The sequence below is a fragment of the Hippoglossus hippoglossus genome, chromosome 1, assembly GCF_009819705.1.
Source record: "Hippoglossus hippoglossus isolate fHipHip1 chromosome 1, fHipHip1.pri, whole genome shotgun sequence".
Lineage (NCBI taxonomy): Eukaryota > Metazoa > Chordata > Actinopteri > Pleuronectiformes > Pleuronectidae > Hippoglossus > Hippoglossus hippoglossus.
The window spans coordinates 16,432,760-16,450,566 of NC_047151.1; the positions used below are offsets into that span (position 1 = coordinate 16,432,760).

Below are 17,807 nucleotides of genomic sequence, written 5' to 3' on the forward strand. Positions count from 1 at the left end.
ATAGCTGCATAATAATACTACAGTTAATTTAAGAAAAAAACAAAGCAATTCCATTCAATTTCAAGTAACCTTTTTATTTAATGAATACAATAACAGTCAAGCATATTGATATTTCTTTTATAAATATGTCAATAAATAAGCAAAATATATAAATGAAAGACAGAAAATGATAATACACTTTTACAGACAATAATAATAATAAATTATTCCCTTCAAACAAGCACAGGCTTGTTAATAAATAGCATGTTTGTTACAAACATAACCTTGTTGGATAAAATCTGTCCATTTCAACAGGCGATCAGGACATTGAGCAGTCCCCTGGTATAATTTACTTTTATCATCCTATCAAACTAACACATTGGGGTCGTGTTCAGTTGTCTTCAAACAGCTCCGACCCATGACCCATCACTCGCCATCTGCTCAGCGTCTTCTGCTGCAGGGGAAAAGAAACAGAAAAGGATGATTATTATACTCAGTGATTTCAGAAGTGGAGACTTTGACATTTTCTGTCATGTTATCATAAAATCATGATATAGAATAGTGGCCTTTTACAGCATGAACAAACTGTACTCACTTTGACATCATCCTGTCGACCACTTTCTTCACCCAGGGAGCCTTGGGGTCAAGGCACACTTCCTCTCCGGTATTCTTCAGAGTGGCACTGCAACACCAAACAAGAGATTCAGTTAGAATGAGTCAACTCGTGCCAAAAGCAAATGACAACAACCAACATCATCGCATCATATCTAGAAGGAATGCAGGCTTTGAAATAAGGTCTTACATGATCTCAGTTTCCTTGCAGTGAGAGTTGCCAGAGATGATTTCCACCTTCTCAATGAAGCGGCCGATGTGTTTGCTCTCTGTCTTGATGCAGCGGCAGTGCAGCTCCACTCCCAGGCTTCTCAGGCTCATCCCTGTCAGGAGGAAGGAGTCACATAGGGTCACTAAATGCAACAGTGTTTGCTGGTCTACCTCTACATGCATTGAGAAAAAGAGGGCAAGAAAGTTAGTGAATAACAAAATAGTCTTACCTTCACTGATGGCCAGAGAGGCCAGGAGCACCATTGCAGCAACGACGATGACTCTGCTGCTCATCATTTTTGCCCTTAGTACAATTCTGTTCGAGTATTAAAATGTAAAAAATGTCCTTCAGAAAGCTCTCTAACGAAGAGTGCAGTGCAGTAAAAAGTTGAAAAGTTAAGAGTTTTTTTCCAGCTTTTGCCTCAGTTCAGTTTATTTTCTCCTCTACTTTTCCTTTTCTGCTTTCAGTTCAGCTGCTTCCTTGCTCTGCTGTTTGAATCTAGCGCTGAGGTGCACTCCTTATATAGCTGACTCTGGTCAAATGAGTCATTTCCCAGCCTTCTGCAGGTTGCGCAAGCTGGGATTGTTGATGGGGGAATTTACGCCGCATGATGTGAGCTCACGGGTAATTTGATGTTAATGCTGATTTATCATTTGAAAAAAACAAAAAAGAATAAAAAAGACAGTGACTGACATGAGAAGCATGCTTGGGAGAAATACCATTAACATTGCTTGTTAATGGAGTATTGCACCATTACTGACACCAAGAATTACAGATTGACCAACCGGCATCTGATTCACAGGTGTCATGAAGTATAACAGACAAGTAGTCACAATCTGTGAGTGAATCGCTCTACAATCCACAGGTTTTGTCACCTGAAATTTCACTTTCAAGAAGGTGAATAATCTCTCACATACTCTGAAAGCTACCTTGTTTAGACAATGTGAATTTCTAAACACTGCCCTGCGTGCATTGCCACATATGTATTGCTGTATAAATTCAATAATGTCACACACCTTTATGTCACAGCAACAAGAGCTACGTAATTGCCGCATCATTAAGGTGATTGATGTGAATGTACAGAACACGCACATCTGTCTTATGTGCACAAACATGTTTCGAAGGCCTTGTAAAACATTCTTTAGGTATTTAGGAAGAAACGGAGAGAAAGCTGGTGTCTGATATGAGTGAACTCCTGTCCAAACAAGCCTACAATCTACTTACAGTAAATGAACACCTAATATAATCTCTGCCCTAAACTCAGGTCTCTGCAATTAGCATTTCTCGAAAGAACAGGCGGTGACACACTCACACAAAAGGCAACACACAAGCACATCTCTAGCTACATTCTTGCAGGTATTGGTGGTAAAATATTGCTATATACTGTGATTTCATCCTTGTCTGCCAATCAGAGCCAGATTGATCTATTTGATATGTTCTTTTTTACTTTGTTTGCGTCTTTTGCTGAATAATTCACATATTCCCTCCTAAATTCTGCCACGGACTGATTATTACTCATACTAGAGCAGCGTCAGCTCTTAACCTGCCTGTGTGGTTTGGCCTGTGGTGATGCTGGTTGCAGCTTTCCTCTGAAACTGTAATCCGTAAAATGTAAATGTTACCATAAAGCTGTTTTCAGACATGTCTTGCGGAGGATCTCCACTTTCTCTGCAGTTTGCCTTATTTACAAAGCTGCGGCGGGTTTTCTGCTCAGGCACATTCACAACAGCAACAAATCAGACAGGGGCAGGATGTAAACTATTAATTCCGCTGCGGTGATCACGTGTTTTTGTTTACCGCACAACGACCCCAGCGTCCTTGCCTATCACCACTTTCTGCTGACTTAAATACTCGGGAGCCAGGCGGGAAAAGTCTGCAGAAACTCCGGAGGTTCTCACTCGGACATTTGCGTTCACACATACACGTCCTCCAGTGAACCTGCGGAGGATCTCCAGAGTTCGGTGCATGTCTGGAAGCAGCTCATGAGACACAGTGACACACATCAATGTTACCATATAGAAACATACAGGGAACCATTGTGTATGGTAAATGACGAATTGAGTGTAAGCTGTGACCGGAACCATATCCTTAAAGACCTAAACCAAATAAGGAAAAGTTCGAAAGGGGAAATGTTGACATCAATGCATCATAGATTAAAACTTAATTCTTGCAAAGGCAATATGACAGTCATATAGGTCATGCAATTCTACAGCTCATCTGTTTCAAATCCGACACAGGAAATTTGCCAAAAGACTTCCACTGCCGAGCTGACACAATCTCAACAAGCTCAAACACGCATCTGACCGCAGCGGTCACGTCACTTCAGAAACACTCACAAGGCAGAAGGAAGTATGAGGTAACTCCTTCCCCCGGGGGGGCAACTTTGTGGTTTGGACACATTGTTTTTTCAGTAGCAGCATCATTTCAGCATGTGGTGATTCAGAGGTTATAGACAGGTGACACAATTATGTCCATTAGGAGGATAACAATATTCTATTCTAGTGTTTTAGTTTTAGCAACTTATTTCTTGAACAGGAATCATAATAAATTTCAGATAGACTGGAGGTTATGACCAAATATGTATCTATAATTATATGTCCCATATACATACATATGTCCTAGTGGTCATCTCTGGTAAGACTGAAGACTGGAATGGAAAATTTGGTTAAATAGAGGATGTGATCAATTGATACTAATAATAATAATTATTAGTATTATTATTATTATAATTATAACATTAGTTTTTAAATAGAAAATATACTGAGAAGTGCTTTTATGACATTTGATTTTTTTTATTTAAATACCAAAAAGGGATGGTAAATCAAGAACACTTTAATTATTATAACAGGTAGCTTATATATAAGATATGACAGTCCTTTTGTGTTCATCTCTGGTCAGAGTGAAGACTGGAATGGAAAAATTTGGTCCAATAGAGGATGCGATCAACCTCACTGGAAAGTTTTTAACTTAATATTTGGTCCTTTTGTGAATAGGCTGATGTATCAGGTGAGATTAATGGAAATGTACATGATGAGCAGCATGTGACCAGAATAAATTAGGGAACATATGATACATTTTAACCATTGGTTTTCCCCCAGATTTACCCTGTGGGGATGTAGCAGAGTGTTCATATATTATTAATAACAATAAAAATATCAGCATGTTTTTTTTAAATAAATAATATACTGAGGAATGCATTGATGGCATTTGATGTTTTTATTTACCTACCAAAAGAGCTGGTAAATCAAGAACACTTTAATTATTATTACAGGTAGTTTATATATAAGATATGACAGTCCTTTTGTGGTCATCTCTGGTCAGACTGAAGACTGGAATAGAAAAATTTGGTCCAATAGAGGATGTGGTCAACCTCACTGGAAAGTTTTTAACTTAATATTTGGTCCTTTTGTGAATAGGCTGATGTATCAGGTGAGATTAATGGAAATGTACATGATGAGCAGCATGTGACCAGAATAAATTAGGGAACATATGATAAATTTTAACCATTGGTTTTCCCCCAGATTTACCCTGTGGTGATGTAGCGATGTTTTTATTTACCTACCAAAAAAGCTGGTAAATCAAGAACACTTTAATTATTGTAACAGATATCTAAGATTTAATTTTGAAGAACGATTTCACACGCAAAAGAGGAAATAGGTATCATTGTCATGTGAAATCTTGATGACATTTCGAGGTTTCGATATTCCAGAACTTCCTCTTGACCAGAGTTAAAACTTTCATCGTTGCAGAGAAGAAAAATAACACGTATGTCAAACCCAAGACTCAAATCTCAAATGCAGTTAGGGCAAATATTGGATTGCTTGTCCCTATTACCATTAACATAGGCTACACTGTAACTTTCTCCAGATAGGTTTGGTTTTTTGGTTTTAATTGATAGACAGCTAAGAATGACTCGTGATTGGACGAGTGCATGAATCAGTGGGACCTCAATAGTGCTGCTCCTTTGCCCGATCGCTATTGCGCAGACATAAGCTCCAGATGCACAAGATCCTGTCTGGGATATTTTGGCTTCATTTATGGATAGTGGGAGGAAGTGGGGACCCATTTGAATCTGTACAGACATACTTTATATGGTTTTACAACTTCTCTAACTGTGGCTTTGTAATGACAACAAAACAGGGGGCTCCCCAGTCGTTTTAATTCAGTATTTTGGCCCCATAACACCCTATAGTGCAGTAAGGTACTGCATAGCATTCCATAACATAGCATCTGGTATATATACTATTGTATATATATAGTATTGTGTGGTATAATAAGTCTACTTTACATTTACAGATAGGCTACCCAGTATTGAATGGCTTACTAATAGGTAACACTCACTATCACTGCCATATCCAAAAAGTGTGATTTACAAACCACTCACAGGCAAATGCTCGCAAAGCATTGCTCACTGATACTGAACACAAAAGACTGAGATGAAAACCGGAGCTGGGAAAATCAGGACTGAATCATGGATCTGTCATCAGCCTGTTTTGCTTGTTGCTTTCCTTCCTTGTGCTTAACAGTTAAGCCGAGAGGAATGCTTGAGCAGTGCTTTGTTGCTTTAGTATAAGCATGCTCCACAATAGCAAACACTGAGTTTTGCTTGGACTGTTGATAATATAAACAACATGAGGAAGTGACAACTTAACAAACAGGACTCTCGGATGCAATCGGCCTGAGGGGATTCCAGGATACATGAGGGAGTTTTGGGATTTACAAACAGATGACCAACCCGGGGGTCGGGGACTGACGGAATTTTTCCTACCTCACACTTTGAGTGAGGGTACCTGTCTGAGGCTGGGTGGCCTCGCAGGAGTTTAAATTCCTCGTGTGTTTAAAAACTGTGACGTTGAAGCTCATGCTGGGACAAGCTCACCTGCTTGTCACAACCTAACCCCATACTACAGCGTCAGACATGCAGACTATTAAACATATTACTTCCGCTGAGAATTATGTTTTCACCCCTGTCCTTCTATTTTAGAATTTGTTTGTTTGTAAGCAAGATTACACAAAATCAACAGATTTCAACCAAACTTGCTGCAAGGAATGCTTGACTTTCATTGCAAAATAGAGTATTTTCCCCTTTTTTCCTGGAATCTGGGTCTGGATCTGGATCTTGAGAGAGCAAATAAACAAAACCAATATGAACAACGTTCTTGAGAAGGGACAGTGTTCAGCATAAATGGAGTTGTATCACAATGTTTAAAGTATCTATACAAAGGAAAAGGTCTGACAGAGATGAAGGGAGCAGCAATAACAATTGTAATGATAGCAGTACTACCAGGAATAATAGTACATGTTGGTATAGGCATATTATGTATTTATTTAATCTTCATTTAATCAGGCACTCACATTGAGATCAAGATCTCTTCTCCAAGAGAAGCCTGAGAACATGAAACATTTATAATCAGCAACATACAATTAAACATAAGCAACAACAAAACAACACAATACAAATAAATAAATTTAAATAGTCACAAGATTCATAAAAAAAAACCTCACATAGTAAAGATTTAAAATGGTCGCAGCTGCCATCCTGGATCAGCACAAGGACTTCCGAGGAAGAGGGGAAGTCAGTAACATGTATTGATCATGTCAAGTCATGTCTTTTATTTGGGTGAAGTACAATCTTTAGCTTTATACAGCACATATTTAGACTGATGTGAATAACAAGTTGAAAAAAGAGTATGTTTCTATATGGGGAGATATGTGATTGTAAATACACTTACCGACTAGAGATCTCCTAATTCCATGGTAATTCTCTTCTATTTGATCGAAGTTGCATCACTGCTGTGTCAGCTTTGATTAGAAACAGATTTTTGCACAAAAATTGGGGAACTGCCTGCCTTGGGATCACAAGATCAGTTCTTCATCAGCAAGTTTAGTGTTGATGTAAAAGTTAAGGGTGGGACATGATAAAGGAGGAGAAGGGTTTAAAAAGCAGACCTCCTTCCCAGTTAAGGACCGTGTTGCGAGAGGCTGAGCTTTGTACGACTGACGAACACTGCAAAGATCAGATTGTGTCTCAGACTCCAGCTTCAGAGCAGATATGTCTTTCTTTACAACTGTGGCACTCCTGGTTATTCTGGCCATTCCTGAGGGTAAGTAATCTGTCAACCACTGACCAAATATAAGAAGAGGAGTTTCTTGCAAGGGTACATGTGATGCCTTACTTTACTTATTGCTGCACAGCACCTTATTGCTGCACAGCAACATTTTTGTGACATGCATCCAGAAATCAATATGTTTCTCTGACCTCTCACCACCTCAGGTACCAGTCAGGGGGATCAAGGAGTGCCTCTGCAATGTCGGTGCATCAACAAGGAGAGTAAGCCCATCGGACGTTGGCTAGAAAGGGTGGAGGTGATCCCTGCCAGCTCTCACTGCCCAGAAATTGAGATTATGTAAGCAAGTGTGCATTTTTCCTTCACAGCAGACATCTGAGGTGATTACCTGTGTCTGTATGGTTGTGCTGTAATATTACCTCATCATCTTATTTGGTCCTGCAGTGCCACTCTTAAAAAAGATGGGGGAGAGATCTGTCTGGACCCTGAAGCTCCGTGGGTCCAAAGAGTGCTCCGGAGATTGGATCAGTAAGTGTAGCTTCACTCCATTTTCACTGAATGTTTGAAAAGATCAGCACAAGAATCAGGCTTTATTTGAACTCCTCATGGTAAACAAGTGCATGCACGTCTTTCTATTGAAGGGCATTTCCTTACCTTTGTGTTGATTGAAAAACATCTCTGATTATTTTATGGCAGCGGCATAAAAAATATTATTCACTGTGCTTTCATACTTAGTCACAGATCAGGGAAAGATATGAAAGCTTGCAGAAGAAGTTTCCCATCACTACCCATAAAACTCTCCAGGAATGCAGCTGGTTAATAGTAAAGACTTATGAATGAACTGGCTAAAGACCAGGGGTGAGGCAAGTGTTGAAAACCAGAGACGGCAGCTAAACCTTTCACTTAACACAGTGGAAAAATTGGAGAAAGTTTTTTGAAATTCTAGTTACAATCTATCTCATTCCATTTCAAGTCATGCATTGATTATCAAACAATAATAAACTCTTTGATTTATTGTGATCAAACAGGATGTAAATAGTGCTCCAGCTGTCATATTGTCATATATTCAGTGTGTGTGTGTGTGTGTAAGTTAGATAGCCTGCCCTATAACACATGTCGTTCTTCTCTCTTCAGACACACACCTTGAAGAATAACGGACCGGGACACGTTTTCATTTACACTGAAGATTAAAGTAGACACATAAAGCACAAAGAGCTTGTTCTGTATCGCAGGAAGGATTCACGTGGCAGCGGTTGTGCCTATAAATCATCAACACAACAACGAGTGCGGACACAAACAAGGCTTTGTTCTATAAAGTGTCACACTTTCAAAGAGCTGTTTTTAAAAGCAATTAAAATACTTGTGTGATGGAAATTTGACCTGGTGAGACTTCTGAAATAAAGAGATTTGAGAATAATAGTGTTTTAAGTATACTTTATTCCTTGCAAGGAAGGTCAGACAATCATACAGCATGCAGAGAGCATTCTGCAGAGGGAATGACAAAGAAACAGTTGCAGGAGTGTGCTTTTTATGCAGATGCAGTGAAGAGACGTGTGTGTGCGAAGAGTTGAACTGTGTGTGTGTGTGTGTGTGTGTGTGTGTGTGTGTGTGTGTGTGTGTGTGTGTGTGTGTGTGTGTGTGTGTGTGTGTGTGAACGGAGTGAATAGTAAAATCCCAAGACTAGACACAGACACAGGCTGAAGGCCTCTTTGAGGTCTTGGTGGGGGAGACGAGCACAGTCTCAGATTTGTCATCTTGGCACTTACAGAAGCAGAAATAGTTTGCATAAGTAGAGATAATAAAGTGTGGGATACTGGTATAATTTTCCATACACTCCTCCCTTTTGATGATACAATGATCACAAAAATAAATAGGAAACACCATAATAAACATCAGACCCAGAAATTCACAAAGATTCAATCTAGAACATCATTAACATGGTGATAAGAAAGCAATTGCTGTTTTTGTGGAAGAAAGCCATTTTCGTGAGTAAAGACCAAGCATGGGAGGAAATCAATTTACACAAAATCATTATCAAAATTACATTCCAAAAAATATTATTCAATTCAGTTCTATTTGTATAGCACCAAATATCCAAGTCAGTGTGGGGACTCTCTTCTCATATCTATGTTGTCTGGGGAGTGAAGCCTTTGACCTTGGCCCTGCTCTCGCACTCCCCGAACACGACAGACAGCTGCACTACGCCTCATGGGGAGGAGACAGTGTCTTCGAAAATAATTGAATAAACGTATTCGATTTAACAACTTCAATCAAAATAAAAAACTTAATGACATTAACCATCATCATAATTAACATCTTGTAGAGTCTTCAACCCATGTGCATTACACCGGTAGAGGGTCATCACCACCATGGAGCGGTTAGTAGCACATACACTTGGCGATGTAGATTCAATCATAGTAGGATCATCAGTCCATCTTGCACTAATTATCAACCACAACATTTTTCTTATACACAACACAACATTCCTATGAGAATATGATCCTCATACACTTTAAACAGATTTATAAAATCATTCACTGGTCTACTTGATCAATGTTCTGGCTTTTTTCTCTGTTTATACAATGAAAACCTGAAATCATCAAAATAAGCCAAAGACCAAAACAAACACAGAAGTGTAAAATCATATGTTCCTCCCAAAATATGCATTGCAGGTCAGCTGAATTACACATTTAATAATGGTATCTACCTGTTTAAGAGATACAATGCATCAAAAAGGTCAAATGACCTATTTGAAAATGATTTAGTCTGACTCAAAGTTTAAAATAACAGTCTGAAGTACTGTTGCTAGCACTGACTTAGATATTTTGTAATGTCGGAGGGGGAATAAAAGGTGCTGTTCTGTAAAAACATCTGTTATTTCATGTTTTATAGAAGTCTAACATAAAAACAATCGTATTGACAAAGGTAGCTCATATTAAGAATGCAACAAGTCCATAGTTAAATAGTGCTGTAAGGTAGATCAAATAATATGTAAATATTACTCAGAAAACGTCTGGATATACTGTAAAATGAAATGTAGTTCATTTCAATATTTTCAACATTAGATACAAAATTTACTTGAAAAAATGTCAGCACATATTATATTTAAGGGTGAAAATCTCCAGTAAAATTTTTTAAGCAATCTTTATCTTCCAATTCAAAAAATAGAATAAAAAATTACAAAGAATTAAGGACTGACAGCTTTTTTCCTACTTCACACTTTGAGTGAGGGTACCTGTCTGAGGCTGGGTGGCCTTGCAGGAGTTTGTATCCCGCGTGTGTGTAAAACTGTGACGTTGAAGCTCATGCTGGGACAAGCTCACCTGCTTGTCACAACCTAACCCCATACTACAGCGTCAGATATGCAGAATATTAAACATATTACTTCCGCTGAGAATTATGTTTTCACCCCTGTCCTTCTATTTTAGAATTTGTTTGTTTGTAAGCAAGATTACACAAAATCAACAGATTTCAACCAAACTTGCTGCAAGGATGTGGTTTACGACAGAGAAGAACTCAGGAAATCAGTGGGGGGGTCAAGTAATGTTTGACTTTCATTGCAAAATAGAATATTTTTCAACATTTTCACCTTTTTCCCCTGGAATCTGGGTCTGGATCTTGACAGAGCAAATTAACAAAACCAATATGAACAACGTTCTTGAGAAGGGACAGTGTTCAGCATAAATGGAGTTGTATCACAATGTTTAAAGTATCTATACAAAGGAAAAGGTCTGACAGAGATGAAGGGAGCAGCAATAACAATTGTAATGATAGCAGTACTACCAGGAATAATAGTACATGTTGGTATAGGCATATTATCATCCTGGATCAGCACAAAGACTCCGAGGAAGAGGTGAAGTCAGTACACCCTACAAGTACACACTCGAGATTTCCTTATTCCATGGTAATTCTCTGCTATCTTATCAAATGTGCATGACTGCTGTGTCAACTTTGATCGGAAACAGATTTTTGGACAAAAAATTGGGAACTGCCTGCCTTGGGATCACAAGATCAGTTCTTCATTAGCAAGTTTAGTGTTGATGTAAACGTTAAGGGAGGGACATGATAAAGGAGGAGAAGGGTTTAAAAAGCAGACCTCCTTCCCAGTTAAGGACCGTGTTGCGAGAGGCTGAGCTTTGTACGACTGACGAACACTGCAAAGATCAGATTGTGTCTCAGACTCCAGCTTCAGAGCAGATATGTCTTTCTTTACAACTGTGGCACTCCTGGTTTTTCTGGCCATTCCTGAGGGTAAGTAATCTGTCAACCACTGACCAAATATAAGAAGAGGAGTTTCTTGCAAGGGTACATGTGATGCCTTACTTTACTTAATGCTGCCGGCAGCATTTTTGTGACATGCATCCAGAAATCAATGTTTCTCTGACCTCTCACCACCTCAGGTACCAGTCAGGGGGGTCAAGGAGTGCCTCTGCGATGTCAGTGCATCAACAAGGAGAGAAAGCCCATCGGACGTTTGCTAGAAAGGGTGGAGGTGATCCCTGCCAGCTCTCACTGCCCAGAAATTGAGATTATGTAAGCAAGTGTGCATTTTTCCTTCACAGCAGACGTCTGAGGTGATTACCTGTGTCTGTATGGTTGTGCTGTAATATTACCTCATCATCTTATTTGGTCCTGCAGTGCCACTCTTAAAAAAGATGGGGGAGAGATCTGTCTGGACCCTGAAGCTCCGTGGGTCCAAAGAGTGCTCCGGAGATTGGATCAGTAAGTGTAGCTTCACTCCATTTTCACTGAATGTTTGAAAAGATTAGCACACGAATCAGGCTTTATTTGAACTCCTCAGGATAAACAAGTGCATGCATGTCTTTCTATTGAAGGGCATTTCCTTACCTTTGTGTTGATTGAAAAACATCTCTGATTACTTTATGGCAGCGGCATAAAAAATATGATTCACTGTGCTTTCATACTTAGTCACAGATCAGGGAAAGATATGAAAGCTTGCAGAAGAAGTTTCCCATCGCTACCCATAAAACTCTCCAGGATTACAGCTGGTTAATAGTAAAGACTTATGAATGAACTGGCTAAAGACCAGGGGTGAGGCAAATGTTGAAACCCAGAGACGGCAGCTAAACCTTTCACTTAACACAGTGGAAAAATTGGAGAAAGTTTTTTGAAATTCTAGTTACAATCTATCTCATTCCATTTCAAGTCATGCATTGATTATCAAACTAAATAATAAACTCTTTGATTTATTGTGATCAAACAGGATGTAAATAGTGCTCCAGCTGTCATATTGTCATATATATTGTCATATATACACCTTGACAAGACTGAACTACTTTACCTTCCAGGGAAAGGCTCTCCCGCCCACAACCTGACTATTAACTTTGACAACTCCGTGTTAAGCCCCACCCAGACTGCTGGGAACCTGGGTGTGACACTCGACAGCCAACTCTCCCTGACTGCCAACATTACTGCAACAACACGTTCCTGTCGATTCATGCTGTACAACATCAGGAGAATACGCCCCCTTCTCACTCAGAAGGCGGCGCAGGTTCTGGTCCAGGCCCTGGTCATCTCACGCATAGACTATTGTAACTCCCTCCTGGCAGGTCTACCTGCTAGTGCCATCCGACCTCTGCAGCTCATCCAGAATGCAGCAGCTCGACTTGTCTTTAACCTAAATTCACTCACACTACTCCGCTCCTCCGCTCCCTTCACTGGTTACCGGTGGCTGCCCGCATCCGTTTCAAAACATTAGTACTTGCGTACCGTGCTGCGAACGGATCGGGTCCAGTCTACATCCAGGACATGGTCAAACGTTACACCCCAGCCCGTTCACTCCGCTCTGCTTCGGCCAATCGACTTGTTGCTCCTTCACTGCGAGCTAAACACTCATCAAAATCACGACTGTTTGCTGTCCTGGCTCCTAAATGGTGGAACGAGCTCCCCAATGACATCAAGACAGCAGAAAGTCTACACATCTTCCGCCGCAAACTAAAAACACACCTCTTCCGACCATACCTTGAATAACATTTTTAAAACTAACAATTTAGTAGCACTTAAAATGGCACTTACTTATAGCACTTTGTAGTTTTGCTTTTTTGAAGAAATTGTACCTTCTCTATTCTTGTTGTTCTGGGTTTGTACCCTCATGGTTGAATGCACTTATTGTAAGTCGCTTTGGATAAAAGCGTCAGCTATATGAAATGTAATGTAATGTAATGTAATATTCAGTGTGTGTGTAAGTTAGATAGCCTGCCCTATAACACATGTCGTTCTTCTCTCTTCAGACGAACACCTTGAAGAATAACGGACCGGGACACGTTTTCATTTGCACTGAAGCTTAAAGCGGACACATAAAGCACAAAGAGCTTGTTCTGTATCGCAGGAAGGGTTCACGTGGCAGCGGTTGTGCCTATAAATCATCAACACAACAACGAGTGCGGACACAAACGAGGCTTTATTCTGAAGAGCGTCACACTTTCAAAGAGCTGTTTTTAAAAGCAATTACAATATTTGTATTTTCTCTTTGTATGTAGCAAGTTACAGAAGGACAATTCTGTTCAATGTGCAATATGTGATGTCTACAAATGTGCCTCTGTTTTATCTGTCTCAGATGTTTGTCATCTAGAATTTGTTTTCAGCTCAATACTCTGCTGCTTTTTTGTATCATGCACAGTAAATATTAACTAAAAACGACACGTATAACTCAAAAGTTCAGCATTTTATTTGTCTACCAAATGCATCAATAAAACAGTTCTCTCTTGATCCAGTTCTTTGTCCTCTCTTGTTACTGTCTTCAGTGCATTTTCTTGCGTTTCCGTCTCTCCATGAACTGTTCATATTTGATCAGAGGTAGAAGAAGGGTCGCCTGCTTGTGTTCGCCTTGCAGTCCAGCCTTGTCAGTCTTCCCCCGGGCCGGTCTAACTAGGGTCAGTCCCATTGACTTCGCAACTTCAATCATCCTACAGGAAAATATGAATCAGGTATACCTGCACAAATCCTCTATAGCACCTCATAGACAGCCAGAAACACTATGGAGCATGTGCTTTTGACTCCAAGCAGAAAGATTGGGAGGTCCATAATCTTCCTTCAGTGTCTAAACACTAACATTAAGTTACTACATGTGAAGCCAATAACAAGACAATACTTCACACATTTAAAACAAAACATATCACATACAGAAGTTCCCGACGGGGTATTTGCTTCTTACCTGGCCTCAGTGATTCCTAGGTCGCGGTGCAGTAATGTGAGGTCAGCTGTCATGTGACCCATGTGCAGCAGCAGGGCCAGAGAGTACGCTGCTATTTTGGCTCGCATTGATGTTGACACAATGTTCAGGACCCTAAAAGGTGAAAGTCATGTGTTTGTATTAAAGACAGAGGAGTCAAATCAAAAATGTGTGCAACAATGAATTATATATTAAATTATATACATGAATTAGTCCTCTGTACACCTTATAATAACTTGCTTATAATGGATTCCTCTTTTTCATCCACATTAAGGGTCTAAGGATAGAGGGTGTCATATGGCTTTACAAATTCTCATGAACATGAACTCTGGAAAAAGAGAATTAGGTCTCGATATTTGCTTTCACATATGAAGAACTCAGCAGGAGATTGTCCAGGTTGACAGAGCAAATTAACAAAACCAATATGAACAACGTTCTTGAGAAGGGACAGTGTTCAGCATAAATGGAGTTGTATAACTATGTTTAAAGTATCTATACAAAGGAAAAGGTCTGACAGAGATGAAGGGAGCAGCAATAATAATTGTAATGATAGCAGTACTACCAGGAATAATAGTACATGTTGGTATAGGCATATTATCATCCTGGATCAGCACAAGGACTTCCGAGGAAGAGGTGAAGTCAGTAACATGTATTGATGAGTCATGTCTTTTATTTGGGTGAAGTACAATCTTTAGTTTTATACAGCACATATTTAGACTGATGTGAATAACAAGTTGAAATGTTATTCCTGTTCTTTTATGTTGGATTATATCCAATAACAGACACCAAGAAAAGTATCCAAATTCTTTGAAAGAGAGGAGAAGTGAAAATTGTCAGCGATGTTGCAAGGCATGTAGGAAAAATAAATAACAAATAGTATGTCCCTGACTGGGGAGATATGTTATTTTAAATACAAGTACACACTCGAGATTTCCTTATTCCATGGTAATTCTCTGCTATCTATCAAATGTGCATGATTGCTGTGTCAACTTTGATCAGAAACAGATTTTTGGACAAAAAATTGGGGAACTGCCTGCCTTGGGATGACAAGATCAGTTCTTCATTAGCAAGTTTAGTGTTGATGTAAACGTTAAGGGAGGGACATGATAAAGGAGGAGAAGGGTTTAAAAAGCAGACCTCCTTCCCAGTTAAGGACCGTGTTGCGAGAGGCTGAGCTTTGTACGACTGACGAACACTGCAAAGATCAGATTGTGTCTCAGACTCCAGCTTCAGAGCAGATATGTCTTTCTTTACAACTGTGGCACTCCTGGTTATTCTGGCCATTCCTGAGGGTAAGTAATCTGTCAACCACTGACCAAATATAAGAAGAGGAGTTTCTTGCAAGGGTACATGTGATGCCTTACTTTACTTATTGCTGCCAGCAGCATTTTTGTGACATGCATCCAGAAATCAATGTTTCTCTGACCTCTCACCACCTCAGGTACCAGTCAGGGGGGTCAAGGAGTGCCTCTGCGATGTCAGTGCATCAACAAGGAGAGTAAGCCCATCGGACGTTGGCTAGAAAGGGTGGAGGTGATCCCTGCCAGATCTCACTGCCCAGAAATTGAGATTATGTAAGCACCAGGACCAAAAGTGTGCATTTTTCCTTCACAGCAGACGTCTGAGGTGATTTACCTGTGTCTGTATGGTTGTGCTGTAATATTACCTCATCATCTTATTTGGTCCTGCAGTGCCACTCTTAAAAAAGATGGGGGAGAGATCTGTCTGGACCCTGAAGCTCTGTGGGTCCAAAGAGTGCTCCGGAGATTGGATCAGTAAGTGTAGCTTCACTCCATTTTCACTGAATGTTTGAAAAGATTAGCATAAGTGTTGAAAACCAGAGACGGCAGCTAAACCTTTCACTTAACACAGTGGAAAAATTGGAGAAAGTTTTTTGAAATTCTAGTTACAATCTATCTCATTCCATTTCAAGTCATGCATTGATTATCAAACAATAATAAACTCTTTGATTTATTGTGATCAAACAGGATGTAAATAGTGCTCCAGCTGTCATATTGTCATATATTCAGTGTGTGTGTGTGTGTGTGTGTAAGTTAGATAGCCTGCCCTATAACACATGTCGTTTTTCTCTCTTCAGACACACACCTTGAAGAATAACGGACCGGGACACGTTTTCATTTACACTGAAGCTTAAAGCGGACACATAAAGCACAAAGAGCTTGTTCTGTATCGCAGGAAGGGTTCACGTGGCAGCGGTTGTGCCTATAAATCATCAACACAACAACGAGTGCGGACACAATCGAGGGTTTGTTCTGAAGAGCGTCACACTTTCAAAGAGCTGTTTTTAAAAGCAATTACAATATTTGTATTTTCTCTTTGTATCTTTTATTTTTTGTATGAATCAGTAAATGTACAGAATTGTAATAATAATAATAATATATAAACATATTAATACAATTTGTTCCTTATTCTTTAATGCTTAACATCAGGGGGAAAGGAGATATATGGAACATGAAAGGTCTACTTGAAGGCTGTACGACGTTTTTACAGACTGAATGAATTCTTTGTATGAATTTATACCTTTAACATAACGTTATTATGCTATCTTCGACAAGGTGGTTATGTGTAGGATCATGTAAAAACTACTGAACTGATTTCAATGAAACTTGGTGAAAGGGTGCACCATGGGCCAAGGAGCTTCTGGAGCAGATCCATATTTCTTTTTTTACATGATTTAACATTGAAGGATATAGGGTGTTAGCCTTGGCAGAGGTATGCACTTATTAATTAGACATTTTGAATGATCCCATTCGAAATCATGCATATGCAATACAAACATGTGTATACCCACCGTATGTTTAATTTGATATTTTCTTTGATATTACACCTGACATTTTCAGGTTAGATTCCCCTGGGGTCAGAGAAGATCTGTGTAATTTGTCTCTTTATTAAAATAAAGCATTTTTACAAAAGGTTTGTCTGTATGAGCGCTGTGTCCCACTGTGTCTTGTCACTTTGAATTCTCAGTGGAGGGACATTGCCACCTCTTGGAAAGAAAGGTACACATCATCAGGACTATATCCAGTTCTAGTGGTTGTTAAATGCCCACATTCATTATCTGCTGACAATACTGAAATTATATTGTTTTAGTGTATGTGGTGTAGGTCTAATTCCATTTATATTCTATATTTTTTTTATATTTCCCACATTCATAAGTATTGCATTCTACTTATCATTACTTTACAGATGTCTGTTTTTGAATGCCTTCTTGCTGCTGTAATGTGTGTGAATTTCCCCACTGCAGAATAAAGGATTATTTTATCTAAACATTACACCACAGCTAAACAGGTTTTCCTTGTATCTTTATCCATCTTTCCCCTTCAGACTCAAACAAAAAGATCCAGCTGCTGCACAGCTGTACTTAATCACTGAAAGTCTATAGGACCAGAGCCAGCAACAGCAGAAATACATTGCTCTGCCCAGATATGTTATTGTGCAATGAGAATTACTGCCTCTGTCCTTAGTGACAACGATAAAAGAAGAAACAATGTGGAAACCCCTGAATTTCAACAGAATTTCAACAGAATTTCACAGAACCGCCAAAGAACTACCAGTAGCACCAGATTTATATATACCACTTTTCTTCCATTGACCTCTCTGAACTGACTTCACTAGTTTAGTCCACTAAACCATCATCCTCATTAGACCCTATCCCAACGACACTTTGAAGGAAGGTTTGCCTTTAATTGACAGTTCCATAGTAAATCAGATTAATATGTCTTTG

The 17,807-nt window shown here is 39.4% G+C and overlaps 4 protein-coding genes across 8 annotated transcripts; 2 read left to right on the forward strand and 2 right to left on the reverse strand.

The window, feature by feature from the left end:
• Positions 1-53: 53 nt before the first annotated feature.
• On the reverse strand, positions 54-1,302 carry LOC117770850 (interleukin-8-like). Of its 2 annotated transcripts, none has more exons than XM_034600634.1 (4): positions 1,032-1,302; positions 782-914; positions 575-661; positions 54-430 (listed from the first exon to the last, which is right to left on the reverse strand). In XM_034600634.1, the coding sequence occupies exons 1-4, from the start codon at positions 1,096-1,098 to the stop codon at positions 421-423; spliced, it is 297 nt and encodes a 98-aa protein (XP_034456525.1). In that variant the 5' UTR covers positions 1,099-1,302; the 3' UTR covers positions 54-420. The 2 variants fall into 2 exon arrangements, with proteins under 2 accessions (XP_034456525.1, XP_034456517.1); XM_034600626.1 differs by having other exon boundaries at positions 54-433.
• Positions 1,303-6,737: 5,435 nt separating this feature from the next.
• On the forward strand, positions 6,738-8,287 carry LOC117770862 (interleukin-8-like). Of its 2 annotated transcripts, none has more exons than XM_034600645.1 (5): positions 6,738-6,906; positions 7,077-7,209; positions 7,315-7,398; positions 8,005-8,041; positions 8,097-8,287. In XM_034600645.1, exons 1-4 carry the CDS (start codon positions 6,855-6,857, stop codon positions 8,015-8,017), a joined length of 282 nt encoding a protein of 93 aa, XP_034456536.1. In that variant the 5' UTR covers positions 6,738-6,854; the 3' UTR covers positions 8,018-8,041; positions 8,097-8,287. The 2 variants fall into 2 exon arrangements, with proteins under 2 accessions (XP_034456536.1, XP_034456544.1); XM_034600653.1 differs by having other exon boundaries at positions 8,005-8,036; positions 8,077-8,287.
• Positions 8,288-10,925: 2,638 nt separating this feature from the next.
• On the forward strand, positions 10,926-16,197 carry LOC117770874 (interleukin-8-like). 3 transcript variants are annotated; one of them, XM_034600667.1, is made up of 5 exons: positions 10,935-11,121; positions 11,271-11,403; positions 11,509-11,592; positions 13,122-13,158; positions 13,216-13,341. In XM_034600667.1, exons 1-4 carry the CDS (start codon positions 11,070-11,072, stop codon positions 13,132-13,134), a joined length of 282 nt encoding a protein of 93 aa, XP_034456558.1. In that variant the 5' UTR covers positions 10,935-11,069; the 3' UTR covers positions 13,135-13,158; positions 13,216-13,341. The 3 variants fall into 3 exon arrangements, with proteins under 3 accessions (XP_034456576.1, XP_034456558.1, XP_034456567.1); XM_034600685.1 differs by lacking the exons at positions 11,271-11,403; positions 11,509-11,592; positions 13,122-13,158; positions 13,216-13,341 and adding exons at positions 15,504-15,636; positions 15,754-15,837; positions 16,161-16,197 and having other exon boundaries at positions 10,926-11,121; XM_034600676.1 differs by lacking the exons at positions 13,122-13,158; positions 13,216-13,341 and adding an exon at positions 16,161-16,188.
• LOC117770885 (DNA-directed RNA polymerase I subunit RPA49-like) lies at positions 13,541-14,197 on the reverse strand. Its single transcript, XM_034600700.1, has 2 exons — positions 14,045-14,197; positions 13,541-13,796 (listed from the first exon to the last, which is right to left on the reverse strand). Exons 1-2 carry the CDS (start codon positions 14,149-14,151, stop codon positions 13,631-13,633), a joined length of 273 nt encoding a protein of 90 aa, XP_034456591.1. The 5' UTR covers positions 14,152-14,197; the 3' UTR covers positions 13,541-13,630.
• Positions 16,198-17,807: the final 1,610 nt, after the last annotated feature.